The sequence below is a fragment of the Thunnus albacares genome, chromosome 17 (genome assembly GCF_914725855.1).
Source record: "Thunnus albacares chromosome 17, fThuAlb1.1, whole genome shotgun sequence".
In the NCBI taxonomy this organism is placed as follows: Eukaryota; Metazoa; Chordata; class Actinopteri; order Scombriformes; family Scombridae; genus Thunnus; species Thunnus albacares.
The window spans coordinates 23,683,019-23,700,078 of record NC_058122.1 but is presented as its reverse complement, the minus strand read 5'-3'; the positions used below and the strand labels follow the sequence as shown (position 1 = coordinate 23,700,078).

Here is a 17,060-nt window from a genome sequence, read left to right as displayed (position 1 = left end):
CTTTCCTGTGTCTTTTGTAGTGCAACTGAGTGTTACAGAATCCTTCCTGCCACTGTCAGAGATAATTGGCACTACATAAACACATGATAATTGGACTGCTTTGATCCCTGCAATTTCTCACTTCTTGGCCAAAGAGGCACAGCAGTTCTGTCTCATGTTTACCACTAGTCTTTATGTGGCAGCGAGAGGATAGAGAGAGTGAAAGAGGGAGAGAGAGAGAGAGAGACAGAGAGAGAGAGAGAGATTCTGTTTTCTTCTGAAGTGTTAAAAGCTCCCTGCAGGCAATACTTCCTGCACCCAGCCTCTCTTTCGCCATTGTTCCTCCGCCGCTTATGGCCATGACTCATAACAAACTTTCTCTTTCGCACACACACACACATTTCACACACGCGGAGCTTAATCACGTTGTGAAAGTCTCCCAAATAATCTTGTTTCTCCTTGCTTGTCTGCGTGTTTTTCTTTTCTTTTTTTTTTTTTTTTTTTTTTTTTTTTTGCAGAAAGCCAGAGGGCGTACCGTTTTGTCCAGGGGAAGGACTGGGGTTTCAAAAAGTTCATAAGGAGGGACTTCCTGCTGGACGAGGCCAACGGTCTGCTGCCCGATGACAAATTAACACTTTTCTGTGAGGTAGGCCCCCCTTGAGACGGAGTTCACACTGTTGTCGTTTCGAAGCTCGAAATCTTTCCCACGGCACGAGCTGCGCAGTCAAAAATGATAATCCTGATTATATCGCTAGATTAAAAGTGATTATTCATCAAATGAGATGTTTAAACAGCACAGACGAACACAGAATAACTTTTAAAACCGTGATGTTGGATTATACTGATTGAGAAGTGTGTGCACATTAGTGGAACTGTTTGGATTACCCCCAGAACATTTGATTTAAATAAAATGTAAAAAAAAGAATACTGTTGAAATACCTAAAGTTCTTGTTTATACTGGTGGGTTTTTTTTTGCCTTGCAGTAATCACAACTGTAATTCCTGTTTCACTCATCTTTTTATTCAACACTACCGCTCATTGTATGTCCCTGTTAGTGAATAATGTATGTTTTTATTGGTACTACATAGCCTCTGGGTTTAGATCTCTCTCTCTCATCACCAACATACAAGCTGATTGTCATTCAGCGGGCATGGTGGCTTGGCTCCCGACACCTCTGATCCAAAGCTGGCTGCTGCTCCTCATTGAAAATTCCCTTGTTGTTTTTCAGCTGTAACACAGGGGGCAGCAGAGGTCAACTGTCCTCTCTCTCTCTCTCTCTCTCTCTGTCTCTCTCTCTCTCTCTCGTTCCTCTCTGCTTCCTCATAATGGAGCCGGGGAGCAGAGAAGAGGTTAAACTTTCTGGATATGTTAATGCCTTAGTTGTAATGCATGCACCCATAAATGTTTAAAAAGCATGGCAGTGGCTGTTTAAAACAATTCTAATTAACCCTGCGGGTATGGAGGAGAGCATGTCTTGAAGTTTTCCCTTTTTGTAGTGGAGCAATGTTCAAGTCTGTTTAAAGTGTTTCCAAACTGGGCTTATTGACAGAGGGATAGGAGGGGCAGTGCTGCTTCTCCAGAGCCATGTGGGATGGAGGGTAGAAGGAGGGAGGGTGGGGGGGGGTTGGTAGAGCAGTGTGTTTGTGCGCGTGTCTTGTTTCTTATGCATATATTGTGTGTGTGTGTGTTTGTGCAGGCGTGTCTCGTTGGGACGTAATTTTGAGGATGAGACTGTTTGCTGGAGAGAATGAGCTGGAGGAGAGAGGGATTAGTTACCTTGAAGAGTCCTCTCTCTCTCTCTCTCTCTCTCTCACTGAATTCATCCACTCTCCTGGAGGTGGGGGGGGGGGGGGGGGGGGTTGCTGGTTTAACTCCTCAGTGGCCACTTCCTCTTCCCCCATAAATTTCTGCTGTACTGTGTTAATTAGCTGGCTCTGCTGATGAACAATCAAGGCAAAGCAAACCTGATTTTATATAGCACATTTAAAGTAAAAAAAAAAAAGTGTACGTGCTCGATATAACAGCTGTGTAAAACAGAGAAACATTTAAGGAGAAAGTAGATAAATAAAAAAAGGCAGAGAAAATTGTCTGTATTTTAAAAAGAAAATGATTTAATAGTAGTCTCAGGCCCTACGGAAATTATACCGTGTGCAGCATATCAATTAAGCTCTACTATTTTTTTTTTTAAACTCTGGAAACATTTAGCTGAATGGCCCCAGATGACCTGAGAGGTCTACACAGTTCATATTCTTAAAGCCAACCGCTTGATATACAGACAGGCAGCAGCACTTTAAAATCAATTCTAAAACATATGGGAAGGCAGCACAGTATGTTAGAAGAAAAGCAGTCTGGAAGTGGGATGTGCAGTAAACCATCAGATTGCCAACAGTGAAGTCTGGTAGCTTTTTCCACCACAACATGTGGGCAGGGCGGTTTTTTGGCGGAGTGGCGCGCTGGGTGTATGGCGGTAAGAAAAGTGTGGAGCGGGTGTTTGAATCTCTTTTCCTGGTCCTTTTCCATGCGAAAGTGAAGCCCAGTGTTTACCGTCAGAGACCTGGCTCCGCTTTCGTCCAGATGGTCCCGTCCTGCATCTGAGAGAGCCCCATCGCCCCAGAGCCCAGCTCTCTCTCTCTCTCTCTCTCTCTCTCGTCTCTCATCTCCTCCACTTCCTCCCCCTCCCTCCATCTTATCTCTCATTCAAACCCAATCTCCTCCTCCTCCTCCTCCTCCTCCTCCTCCTATTTTCCCTTTTCTTTTATCTCTCGCTGCCTCCCATTTGGAGCATCACACATTTCTTACCCTAACCCCTCAGCTCTCCCACGTGTCCCTCGTCTCCTCTCAGCTCAGTCTCTTTACTTTTTGCCCTCCCTCGCCTCCCGTCTTCCTTGCTCTTTCATTCTGTGTAGTAGAGTGTCAAATAGAGGCGAAAAAGGCTATGAGGAGAAGCCAGATCACTGTTGGAGGGGGGGATGCTGGCTCAACCTCTCCTCCTGACCCCTTAGTCCCTGTGCTCAGTTCACTTGCCTCTGGAGACATTAGTAATTCAAATTTAGCACAGGGAATCTGGCTATATGTCATGTCGGAGAGGGCCTGAACAACACCAGCAGGAGCTCTCTCTCTCTCTCTCTGTCTCTTTGTCTCCATCTCTCTTTCTGTCTCCATCCCTGCCAAAGCTCTGCAGACACCTGCAGGTATTTAATGAGGAGATAGCTCCCATTAAAGGTGCTGCGTTGGCTGTCAAAAGAGAGCATGAGGGACAGAGAGAGATAAAGAAGGAGGGAAAGGAGGCGTAGGGAGAAGAGAGCTCGCAGGAAAGGCCTGCTCAGGAAGAAGTGGGCACGCCGGGTGGCATCGAGCCACCGGGGGTGAAGAAGAACAGACAAAGAGGAAAAAAAAATGAAGATGATACTGGATTAAAAAAAATATAAAAGGCTAGGAATTTTCTTAGAGGGAGAATGTTTTCATGTGGATGAGACATGTTTTGACCTGCTTTTCTCATCCCTCCTCTAATGAGACACAGAGGTAAAGGAGGTTAAATCCTCTCTCTCCTCACCTTTCTTCTCACTCAGCACCGCAGGTAACCTCTCGCTCTAAGGTCAGACCTAGCCGTTCACGCTATAGATTGCAGATGCTCTGAAAGTTTTTCGGAGTAATACCAGACACACATGTTTGGGGAGGGGTGGGGCGGGGAGCTCCTGGAAAATCTCAACAAGTTTGTGCTGTCGTGCTTTGCCTGCAGACAGTCATGTTGACTGACACTTGTAAGGGTGAGTACTCCGGCAGTCTGTTTGAGGGGGAAAGAAAGGGGTTGTTTTGGAAGGGAGAAGAGTTGATGGTGAAACTTATCTGTGAGTCATGTTAAATTGGCTGCTGAAAAGTGGATGAACACAGCGGTCCCCCCTTTAGTCAGCCGGAGGTTGAGTCAGAGAGCTACCGTTTTATTTCACAGAGGAGGCCGTGCCCCCCCCCCCTCCCCCCCCCAATCTGCTTTAGCTTCAGGAGCAACATGTAGGATAAACCCTGATATTCTTTGTATCCACCATGCAGACTCAACATACTGTATAAAATCTATAGCCACAGTCATGTTCATACACCATATAGTCAGACTTCTGTCTACATCCGGACAGAATACCAGTTTAAACTGGACGGGGAACAAAGTTTAACTGCAACATGACAAGGACGGCTTCTGTTTGGCACATGGTTATCACGTCACCTCGGCCGTCATCATTCAGCCGCCTGCTTGTCACCACAATTTACAAAGTAGGGGCTCTGCTTGATTAAGTAAAACGGCTCGTTCAAAACTATCCGATATAAAGAAAGAAAGGTTGACGGTGAAAAACATGCATTTAAGGATGACTGCGCTCAGAAATACATGTTTATTTTGCCTGAGGGAAGTACAAGACCTTTCTGCCAACGAAAACAGCGGCCATAACGAAGAGCGGGAATGCAAAACACCACTGCGATACTAAACATGCATGTTTTGAACAATCCCAAAAAAAACAAAAGTGAACTTGATGAACTCCTCGATATCACGACTCCAGCGGAATAAGTGTAAAATCATTTTCAACAATGACTGCAGTGAAGAACTCAAAGTGCAGCAGACTCATTAATGAACACTTACACCAGTGTCTCTGTCTGGCCATCGCACCTTTTTATGCTCAAGGACTTTCTTACACAATGAATATGTCCCGTCTCCCATTAATACAGAAATGCTGTTCATGTACAGAGTTTTTGCACCCTTACTGGACCTTTGATGCAGTGGAAATTTATTAAGTGGACCTCTAAGACTTAGTATTTGACTATCCCTGTCATAGTTCATCCACAGGCCACACTTTATGGTAAATGGACTGCATTTATATCGGGCCTTTCTAGTCTTCCAACCACTCAAAGTACACGCCACATTCACCCGTTCACACACACACTCACATACCGATGGCACGGCCTACGGGAGCAAAGTGTATTTGAGTATCTTGCCCAAGGACACATCGCCATGTGGACTGGAGGAGCCGGGGATCGAACCGCTGATCCTCCGATTAGTGGACGACCTGCTCTGCCTCCTGAGCCACAGCCTCCCGACATACTGATATTGGTTTGTCATTATAATTATATTAAAAAATGCATATTGAGTAATAATTGTGTTGTTGTCCACTTGACAAAGTGGTCAGTCACCAGGATTCACGTTTATGACACACACAAAGGTTTTTGGTATTGCTTTAAAATATATATTTTTGGCAAAATTGTCACCAATCGCATAATATCTATTTTATCTTGAAGGGAAAATTTTTATTTTCAAAAGGAAAAAACATGTAATTTGGAAGCATTAAAATGATGGATCCAAATGTCTGTTTTAAAAGCAGCTTTCAAGTGTAAAAGCTAAACTGGAACCCACTGATTTTTTTTTTTTCTTTCATCCACAATCAGGCTGAATATTCCCTTCCCTACATCAGTCGCCGTGAGTCATGGCAGAGGATGCAGAGGAAGAATGACAGTTGATAATGACTGGATTGACATTGATTTTATTGTCCTTCCATTCAAGTTGCGAACACTTCTGAAATTGAGAACGAGCGCATACTTGACTGCTGTCTGATTTGCACATAAATTAAGTTAGAGAGGGGGGGAGACGAGGAGAGTTTTTACTTGATGTCACTTTGAGTTTTTCTTTTACAGATACTGTATCTTCCCTTTAATATATCGCAGGTTTGTTAAAGGTGGCACATCGTGCTTTTTGTGATTTATTTTTATACTGTCATGATGTCAGATGTCTATGTTAAACATGATGAAAGGTCCAAAACTTGAGGTGAGCGTATGTAAAAATATGTAAACATATGTGAACATATGTAAAAAAAGGGCTTCATCGTGCTCTGACTGCTTCATTTGCAATGTTACGTCTACTTCCTCCTCTCGATTACATCAAATTGTTCACACAGGCCCACAAATGGCCGTCCATTAGTAGCCTTTGTTGCTAAGGTTGTTCAGGTTGTCCACTTGCATATTTCAAATCAGATTCCAGCTCGAACATGTACGGATGTTGTTGAGAAGTTTCCATTTTGAGTAAAGAATGAGAAAAAGAAGTGAAATCCTACTACTACTGTTTGTTTATGTAGCTGGAATTCTGCCTGCGTCTGGAAGGTAAACAGTGAGGCCTTAAAGAGACAGGAGCTAAAACGTCCTGTTTCAGACAGAGGCTGAACTGAGAGGCTGCGTAAAGGGCCAGTACAAGATAAATAAGGTGTTTTTTTGAACTGTAAATCATGCAAAGATATTCCAGTAGAGCCCCAGAATAAAAACATAGACCTGGAAAATATACATGATATGTCCCCTTTAAGATAAAATTACACTCAAACTAAAAATATTAAAAATAAGACAATAAACTTTGTCATTCACAGTGGTAAACATAAAGTATAGGGCAGAAGTAGAAGCAAAAAGCCGTCACACATGCTAATGCACTTCTGTGTGAGACACCAAAGGGTGATGAGAGGGCATATGTGTGTCTCATCGCCTGCATGTGTTAACTGGAAGATGAGCCAGTGTTTTTCTCTCAATTGGTTTATCTTCCGCACATAGAGGATCTTTGATGTGATTTACTATAATGCATAGCGACGGGCTTCTCGGCCACCGCTAGCCGGTCGGAGGTCTTTTCTTTAAGGCTCCTCCGCTGCGTCCCTCCCGGAGCGAAGTGGTGGCGGGAGAATAAATGAGTGGGGTGCTGATGTTCAGCTGTTTCCTCCTCTTCCTCATGGTGTTAGTGCTCCTGTCGGTGGGTAAGCACTTTGCCGGGTGACAGCACCCATCCTTCACAGGGCCCTGCCATATGCCGTGCTGCTGTCAGAGGAGACGACTGCAGATGCTCCAGCTGCTCCCTCCCTGCATGCCGAACAACACACACACACACACACACACACACACACACACACAACCACCTCTGAGAGCAGGATAAAGAGGAAGAGGTGGGAAGAGACACAGGGAAGAAAGGGAAGGGTACACATAGAAATTTGGGATTTGTGTATGCAAAAGTAGAAGGCGCACTTTGAGGGCAAGCTCCTTCTCTTGCAGTGGGATTTTTTACTATGATAGCTTTTTGGCACCCATTTTTAAGCCACAATGGATCGTTTAATTGACACTGCCTTTGCAACACTTTTGCACCAGCACCACATCCATAGGTCTTTTATATCCCATCAAAAGCCCTTCGCTTCAACCAGAGTAAATACAGCAGAAATTGAACAAACAGGCAACCTTCCCCCGCTTATTTATTTATTTTTCTTTGTCCAAACATTTCCTTCAAGCACTTTAGATCGGGCCTCAGAGTCTCAAAGCTATCACTTTAGTGCCTGTGATCTTCCAGCGGAGAAAACAAAACTACTTAAAAAAGAGACCCAAATGGCTGGTGCTCACAGACAGCATGCAGAGGCTCGCGCTCACTGCCAGTGGTGATACCGACTGCGTGGAGACACTCTATGTTTAAAAGTCTGTGTCTGTATGTGTAAGAACAAGGTTGGCCAGGCACAACACACTTGGCCACGACTCTTGTTCAACAGCGTGACTTCGAATCATGCATGAAATATGTCTCTGTCTGTGCAGATTCACTCAAATACCTCTGTGTCGATGGCAGTCCAGCTTGTCTGTCTGTCTGTGATGTAGCCTTTGTTATGTGTATGATGTGGTTTTTAGCTACACTAGTGGCTTTACTGAGGGCAATCTCAGTCTGTTAGTCGGTCGGTCAGATGGTACAACACTTTGATCCAGAAGGAAATATCTCAACAACAACTGGGTAGAATGATTGATTTGTTTATTTGGGCATTTTCTGGTGCCCATATGGGCTTACAAGACACTAGACAATAACCAGTATGGCCACGTGACAAATCACTATGTACAGTTCCACAAATTCAAGAAAAGTACATTTCAAAACAGTCAGTTTATAAGACAGAAACGTCCTGTTATGACGGATACAGTTTTATCTGTCATGTATCTCCTATAAATATCACCAAAACAAAAAAATTCAACATTAAAAAGCCAACTCAACATATTTATCACCTTCAGATAACCAAAAACAAGTCGGGATCCTTCGACTGAATTGAGAAATTCAAGTCACTGTACGCAGGGCAATGGAATACAGCAATGAAATTCATCCTTGCCACCAAGATCACAAAAAACACACAGACATTACTCCTCAGGAATAGCTTTTTTATCTGCCTACCTCAATTGCCTGAAGTAAAGTACCGGTTCTTAACTGAACACACAGGGACCTCTGCCCTCGCTGTAAATTAAATTTTATATATGGGTCTGGGTGGCAATCTTCTCTGATTTGAACGCAATATCTGAACTTTGGCTTGTTACAAATTTCCTCCTTCTCTTGTTCCTTATAGATCTTTGATAGTTTTGTTTGACTGCATTTTATACCGTATACATACAAAATTCAAATCAGAAAATATTGCAGATATTAGGAAATTTGATTCAGACATTCATGCTCCCCACATGGTGAATTGTGAAAACTCTTATAATCCCTTAACTAAATGTGTTAGCATGCTAACATGCTAAACTAAGATGGTGAAAACGGTAATAATTATACCTGCTAAACCATCAGCATATTAGCATTGTTGTTGTGGTCATTTAACACGCTGATGTTAGCATTTACATTTACATTTTACATAGTCAGATTACAAGGTAAACCTGTGTGCAGGTTTGGCAACATGTCAACAACTGTCCTATAGAGGTTAGATTTATTCAAGCAAACGTTAGCTCTACGTTAGCACTGGATTGATATTGCTACCGTACGTTGTCAAAGTCCTATTTACTTAGTCTGCTACAGTCTATCAGTTACACACAGCATGGCACGGTTATGCTAATGATGCTAGCCATGCTAACTAGCTGCTAGCTGCCGTGCAGGCGGATAAAATGGATCTGTCGCTTTTCTTTGTATCCGCAGGTTGCTGCTCCTGTCAGTGTCGGAGCGTCCGTGTGAGACGCTTTGGTCGATAAATGTGTGTTTTAAAACTTATTTCGGGACTGCACTCACTCTCAGTCCTGCTGAGAGTTAGCTGCGCTCGGGGCTCTGCTGTAAACACCCCCCTGAGGACATAATAGAAACTGTTAGTGCCGACTCATTTTGAAAGAGCAACGGCTGATGGGGAAACTCCAACACTGGGCTGACAAATGGTGCAACTTCATCACTCAGTCAGTGAGTCAGTGACGGACAGACATTGAGAATTATAGAGCTGGTCTGTGGCTGGTCCAGCCAAAATTGTAACGTGGGCTGTAACTTACTGGATCACTTGAAGGAGAAAAACTTACGCCGTGGCACAGATTCACTGTAAACAGTAGTCCCACATAGCCAGACCTATCTCCACCATGCTGTGCCAGTACTATGGAAACAGTAAGCGTTTGGGGGCGTTTGGTTCCCCTATTTGTTTGGAGCAGGTGGTGCAATTTGACATAGTGCTCCTTTAAAGCACTGCTGTGAAGCCTTACAGAGCTGCTAGCGTTGCTGTTGACTTGTTCTTCCAGAAACATTAAACATTAAATCACTTTTTGCGCACCAGAGGAAAGACCTATCGGACACTATATTATAGGATGAAGTAAATAGACTGTAATTAAAGAAAGTGAGCTTATTGTCTTCTGAGGAGAGTGAGCGCAGTGTTTATTTTTGACTTTTGTTTAATAGCATTGGGATTTGGGGCTATGTTTGCTTAATGATGTCAAGACCGAATCAGATTCTGCTATTATTCTCTGTTTTAATCAGTACAGTCACCTGTTGCAGCTGCCAGAGGGCTGCTACTGTAAGTCTGGCTCCTATATTTAGTCTGCCTTCTAACTAAAATATCCTGTCATTGCTCTGAGTGTTTTTGATTTTTGTAAGCAATAACATCTAAGAGGGTGGAGAGGATGAGTAAGAAAGGGAGAGGGAGATAGGGAGCGGCAGAGTGGGTCTGTGACATAGAGCCTGTTTACTCTGTCTGGCTGAAGTGGAGGGCGAGTCATGCATTATAAAAAGCTGGTGATGAGTTTTGTGCTCGGGGGTTCAGATGACAAGTTTAAAGATCACAGATCTATTAAGCTGTTGCAGATGAAAAGTGGATGAGTACTGGAGTTACTGGTCACTTGTTTAATTGTTTAGCTAATAGAGATCCACCTTGTTACGTCTTAAGCTGTGCAGTGTGTAATGAAATATGTAATTTACAGCAATTGATTCAGATTAAATTGCTACCAAATTTCCATTCAACATGGAAACAACAGATAATGAAGTCCATGATGAAGCCATCATACAATTCTGCTGCTCCCTTTCTGTAATTAACTTTTAATAAATTTATAATGAAATTTTTGGAATGCATTTGTTTTGTTTCTCCCAAGTGGTATCAACACAACTGGCAGTGAATCCACAGACTAATATCCGGGATGTGATTTCAAACATGCTGCAAACATAATACAGTCAATGTTGTAAAAAGGTAACAAAACATTTGTTTTACTTGTATTGTGCTAACAATCCTGTTTCAATCCTGAGCTCAACAGACAACCAGATTTGAACCATTTAGTTTGGTCGCCCTTGTTGAACTGCTTTTCATGTATTGCATCCTTCGCTCTCAGTGTAGAATTTTCACCGAGGCAAATGAGAGTGCTGTTGCACTGATTTACTCAGTCGGACATAAAAATGGAAAGTAAAGCGTGAAGTAAAATTGTAAATCTGATACTGACACAGTCAAAAATGAAAGAAAAGTAGTAACCTCAACAAAAGATTGTAGGAAAAGCACTGTAGGGCTAATAAACCACAGAGGGTGGATTTTGAAGAAAAAAAGTGACATTGATCTGCAACATTTGCAGATGCAGTTTATAATTTGAATGCAGTGAATGAGGTTGTTTCAACACCATTTAATATATTCTTGTAAAGAAGGATCTGCCTTTCCTCAGTCGCTGAAGATGGGCTGACCTTGTAACTGTATAATTCAAATTTATTCCGCAGACATTAGTCTATCAGTGTTATTTTTATTTAGCCTGATTAATAGAGCTGACTCACTATACCTGTGTGTGTGTGTGTGTGTGTGTGTGTGTGTGTGTGTGTGTGTGTGTGTGTCACACAGAGAAAATTAAGAATATAATCTGTGTAAAATATGCTCAACCAATCTTGGTATCTGTTTTTTTTTTATTATTGAAGTATGGGATGTAATTAAACACAACCATTATCACTCCAATTATAAACAATTAAAATAAGGCTAAGGCTTAGTCATGTTTGGCATGTATGTTTATTCCTGATAAGAATAACTCAAAAAGATAATTAATGTATAGACAAGTCTGGAATGATCAGACATAAACTAACACAATTTCTAAGTAAAGCTTGGTAAAACCATGTGACACCGTGTTTGCCTGTTAGCAGTCAAAGATGGAAACTGTACATTAATGTGCCAATCAAATGTGTTTGTTTCCATGTTAGATATAACAACATACAGTATAAACAGTAATAAGTTTGCAAAGCTGGCTTGTTGATGAAATGGCAGCTGAGCTAATATCAACTTAGAAAGCTTTAAAGTTGCTCAAATTTGAACACCTTCTGTCGAATTAGTCATGAAAATGTGTCATAAGGTGCTTACTTGCATGCTGACTACCACATCTAGTTACCCATAAAGTCAGCAGCGACAGACCTCGGATCGGGGAGCCAAATCACGCCAGTAAAACTATGCAATGTGCAGATTCATATAACGTTGATGCAAATGATCTATTTGCTAATTTAACAGCAAGAGGCGAGCAACGAGAAAATTGCCCCCCAAAGAAAAGCTTATTTCCTTTTAGAATCTGCTGCATGTCGGTGTAGCCAGTGTTTGTGTGTGTGTGTGTGTGTGTGTGTGTGTGTGTGTGTGTAGTATGATGAGGCGACTGTGTGAATGCGTCTGTCCATGTGTTTGTTTTTGTCCCTGATCGCTGCTCGTGTTTACATGTTTGAGAAATGCACAGGACTGAGGAGAGAAAAATGAGACTTGGGAGGTAAAAGAACAAGTGTTCCATAACTTAATGAATTTCATTTGATTTTTTTTTTTTTTCTCTTTTTCAAACTATTTCATGCATGGTAAAACACTGTAAATCCATAAACAAACACATAAACACGCAGAAAAAGATTGATGCATTATGAATAAATCATCTGGGTACCGAAACTCAATATTAACTCTATGTTGCCTGGAGGGTTGAGAGGGAGCTTACGACAGATCCATCTTGATGTCTGAGAAACTAACTGGGAGGCGAGCGATTTAGTCAGTACTTATCTTGGGAACTTAATTACCAAAACAAATGAGGATTGTGGTGATAGAGAGGCGATGATTCATTACTGTTATTCTTTACCTAGGGTTGTGTACAGAATGAGTTTCTGTCGTCCTCGTCGTCATCATCATCACCATCATCATCATTAACACCATTCAGGAATTAATAAAAGTCAGTCAGTCATTCAGCCAGTTTGTCAGTTTAGTTTAAAGCTACTGATGTCCACCACTGCTGGGATATTCATGCTCACCAAAGAAGGATTTCTAATTATTTTGGTGACTCCTTAAACTTCTCGTCTTGCGCCACCATCAGGTCAATATTTTACCTTTGATCTGTATCTCTAGCAGATTAACTCTTAATATTTTTGGTGAGCGTCTGATCTTTCCTGTTGCACCATTATCAAGCCTACAAGACTTGCAAGACTACCTGAGCGGACTAAGTTTAAAATGTGCACATATACAGTGTATTATATCCAAAATAATGGGCTAAAACTGGACTTTTGAGGCATGAGTTTAATACATATAATAACAATATATCAGCCAATAGTGATTTTTTCACATAAACATGTAACATATATAAACATTTTGATAAGGATCCCTTAGACTTTGTCAGTGCTCTCTGGTGGTAGACTACGTGACATCACACAGATCTTCAGCATTTCTGTGCTGACATTTCTTAGTCAGTTATCGGCAGGCTACATGTCAAAACGGATATATCTGTGATGAGCTAATGTTGGCCGATGTATGTACTGTATTACCAAGAGGATGAAGACTTTCCCTTTTTGGACACTTAACAGCTGAAATACATGAGGCACGGACGCGACGCATCATGTAGGTGGGGCGGAGCGGGGTTTTTTAAACTGTTACACCAACTGTGTCTTTGTTGCGTTTGGTTGTGTGCCAGCCGTGTTTTCTGAGCCTCCACAGTTATATTTGCCATCTGGCCAATCCCTCATAGAATCAGAAAGCCTCATTCTATGTATTGACTTTTTTTTCAAAGCGTTTGATTCTAGAGAACATGCTTTTTTTGATCCAAACATTAGAAAAGTTTGGATTTGGTAGTAAGTTTTGCAAAGTTATTGAAATGTTTTATGATGAAATAAACAGTTATATTTCTCTCAATCCAGGAATGACCCCTAGACTACAGGTAGCATATATTTCCCTACAGGTAGATGATCAGCGTGCATATTGAGTTTTTCCAAGTGATAATGTAGTTAGTTATGCAGGGTTTGGAAGCGTAGGTTACATTAACTGCTACTGGATTAATTAACTCGGTCGTGCACTGCTGCGTCGCATTGTCTCTGGTACATTAAGATATTTATTTTAATCATTTTTAATTAGATTGTACTCGTTCTATGTAGTTTTTACCTGCTGGAGGGCTGCGTAGCTGCGCGTGGAGAAAAAAATAGACCAGCCACGTAAAAATAGAGATGAGCAGCGTGATGCCAGCGTGTGTGCCGGCAGCTTCTGTGGTCACTGTCGCAGCTTCAGTTGATTATAATGGACGTGTTCTGAAGCGGCAGACGTGTCACCCCGCGTCCATGCTTGGTGTATTTAGGCCGTGATGCTGCATTCAGACTCAAAACAGCCCTGCATGAAAACATGATCATGCAAGGGGCTGCATTGTTGGGGGTGTGTTGTTTAAGACACCTGTGAGATAATGAAATACGATCCAGGAAGTCGAGTTGGAGCTACAGATTAATGCATTTAAAGGCTTATCAGACGCCAAAACACAACACAGCGGCTTGTGATACTCACAAACAGGATTTTACAACTCTGGAAAGTTATCACCTCCAATCGTGAGGTAAACAGTCGAATACAGCGTTCATGTTACAAAGTGATCCACCGGGAATATGCGCTTGCATGTATGTGATTGGCCCACGTAGCTCCTTGCCAGATTACATTGTGTTGCGTCGCAGCAAAAGTTGAGCCTGGTTCAATTTTCATGCTGGACGATCCTGCATTGTTTTGCAGAGGCCCTCTGCGTTGGCACACACCGCCTCCATTCAAATGAATCTGCCCTTTGTGCTCCCTCAGGCCAAAATGCTAACTTTGTATACAAGATATCTCATAATCTATTGAGCAGATTGCCACCAAATTTGGTTAGCACATTCATACTAAGCATGGATTTCCTGCAGTGCTGCCGTCAGGACAACCTTTACATTTCAGCCCCATCACTAAGATGAACAAACCAGCAACATGTGACACTTTTTGTAATGAGGGTTGTGATAGAAATGGCTGTTTCTATGGGCCACTAGCAGGGGTCAAATGATCATTTTTCATTTACCAGGTGGATGAATGTGTAGTTTGATACCATAACAACCACCAGTATGCTAAAATTAAGTAAATATTCTAAGAAAAGGATGCTGTTTTATTTCACATACACCATTTTTATGTAAGCTGTTGCATCTCTATGTTTACAATAAATCCATTGTGATATATTTACCAAACTATTCAGCAAATACAAAGGTGTGTAAACCGTCAACATGCCCGTCCACTCATCCAGTATGAGGAGGAGGGGTTTGGTTGGAGGTTGACAATGACTGAAGATGACAGCTAATGGCGTGAAGACTGTCAGGGCAGCCACTGTGTCTAAATAACCAGGTGCTGCGATTTAGTTTCTGCCTGGTTAAACAGTGGAATAATTGGTCAAGTTAGCCAGTAATTAGACCGGCTCTGCCACGCTGCGTCTGAGAGCCCAGCGACGGCTCCGCCATGCTAATTGGGCTATTTATACCGAAACACATTGACCGAGCTCACTGGCTTCCCTTCCAATTCGCTTTTCAGCACTTGTTTATTTTTTTTTTCAGTGTGTACTCAGGACACAGCGCTGGACTCGCCACCCTCCTCCTCCATCTCCTCCTCCTCCTAAAGCCATTTTTCATTCCAACTTGAGCTTACTGAACTTCTGTCCTCTGCCCTCCGTTTCTTTGTCCGTCTGTCTCTCTCTCTCCTCTTTTTTCCCCCCCCCTCTCTCTCTCTCTGTTGTTTTTTCTTCCTCCTCCTCCTCTCCCTTATAAACAGCGGCTCCCTTTCTCCCAGGCTTTCTGTATTGCTAATCAGTGTTTTTATGAATGCCAGTGTCTGTGCGAGTGACTCTGTCATCCTCATGTGAATGTGTGTGTGTGTGTGTGTGTGTGTGTGTGAGCATTCCTCTGTGAGTGTGTGGAGATGGATGTACGTCAGTCAGTCAGACCCCCCTGGAGTGTGATTAATACAGCCAGCTGTGGAAACCAGACTGTCACACACACACACACACACACACACACACTCTCTCTCTCTCTCTCTCTCTGTCTCACACACACAGGAATACTTCGAATACTCCTTTCTTCAAAAAAAAAGTCACATTTTCTTCTCACTGTATCCCTGTCGTTTTTGTGCCAGAAATGAGCCGCTGCTTATGAGAAGCCATCTCCAAGTGCAGGTCCCACCGATAGCTTCCTCACGTCTCCACCCCTCTTTTGTGCGACAGCCTCTCTCTCTCTATTCTGTCTATCCATCGCTCTTTATCTCTGCATCTGTATTATCCCTACATCTTTCCCTAATTCTCTTCCTTTTTCCTCACTCTCTTCTTCAGTTTTATTATCTTTCTTTTTGTCTCTCTCTCTCTCTCTCTCTGTCTTTTCTGTCCCCTTCAGGCTAACCCTCAAACCTCCATCAGGAGCAAACAAGGCTCCTTGACATTCAATTTCCTGCTCGCCACGCACTTCTCTATTGTATGTGCTTCTCCTCCTTTTTCTAGGACTCTTGACTCTTGACTCTTTGTGTGAGCTGAATAGGTGGATGGATGTGGCGTTGGACGAATAGGAGGGCAGACGGATGGATGAGGAGGGAACTTGGCTGTCTTTTTTTTTTTTTTTTGGTGGTGGTGGTGGTGTTTTGGGTGTCAGCCTCCCTGACTGAGGCTTTAACAGCAAGGTCACTTTGCAGGGATGTTGAGGGGATTTTTAGCTTTTTTTTTCTTGACAACACTATACTGAATGTGTTAAGGAGCCGGCAGCAATGAAAACAGGAAAAAAAAGATTATCTAAAAGTTTTTTTATGTGGGGTCATGTGGGGTCATGTGGGGTCAGGTGATCTGATTGTGTCATAATTGTGCAGAATGTAATAAACAACCAAACTTAACAACTACACTACAAATACTACAATACACTACAAAATACACTTTAATAATGTAATAATTTGGTGTAGTGTGCTGGTAATGTAAAAATATCTTTCAATGTAATTTTGTACTTTAAAAATCCCTTGCATTACATACTTGAGAAAAACATGTCACTTTAAATGTATAAAAATATCTATAAATGTCTGTGATGTTGATGTGACGTCTGGAATCAAAAGAATCAAAGCAACATGTCATTATCCAGCAATATTTTACTTTAGGCTTTATTATGCTTATTACACTTTATTACACAATATTATGATATTGTTCGAGGCTTCAGTCGTATGTTCCTGAACAAAACTAATTAATCAGATACATAGAGTAGTGATTGGGAGAGTATTTGTTAATGATTTTTGTTAATGATTACCTTAAAGTTCCTCAACACTGAAATACAGGAAGAGACTTGAGAAACTATTTGTTTCTGTCAATGTGGTGTGTGAAATAGCCCTAAAAACACACACAAGTACACACAGGAAAACACACGCATGAGTGTGAATCAGAGTTCTAGCATATAAAGATCTTTTTATCACCTGTAACAAAACAACAAATCCACCATAGTTGATAAGAACCCCTCCAAACTTTATGTTCAATGAACCAGAATATTTTCAACTCAGATGCTCGTTGGTCGTAGTTATGAATCCACTGTGAGAGTTTCATGCGCATCCAAGAATAAGAAGTACTTAAAA

The 17,060-nt window shown here is 42.0% G+C and overlaps 1 protein-coding gene across 4 annotated transcripts in view; it reads left to right on the top strand.

Annotated features, from left to right (window-relative positions):
- Positions 1-17,060, top strand: part of LOC122967184 (speckle type BTB/POZ protein) — a 92,366-nt gene that overhangs the window by 58,567 nt on the left and 16,739 nt on the right. For all 4 annotated transcript variants that reach the window (XM_044331709.1, XM_044331707.1, XM_044331708.1 and 1 more), the window contains exon 6: positions 498-625. In XM_044331709.1, the coding sequence (XP_044187644.1) occupies positions 498-625 (128 nt within the window). The remainder of the gene's footprint in view (positions 1-497; positions 626-17,060) is intronic.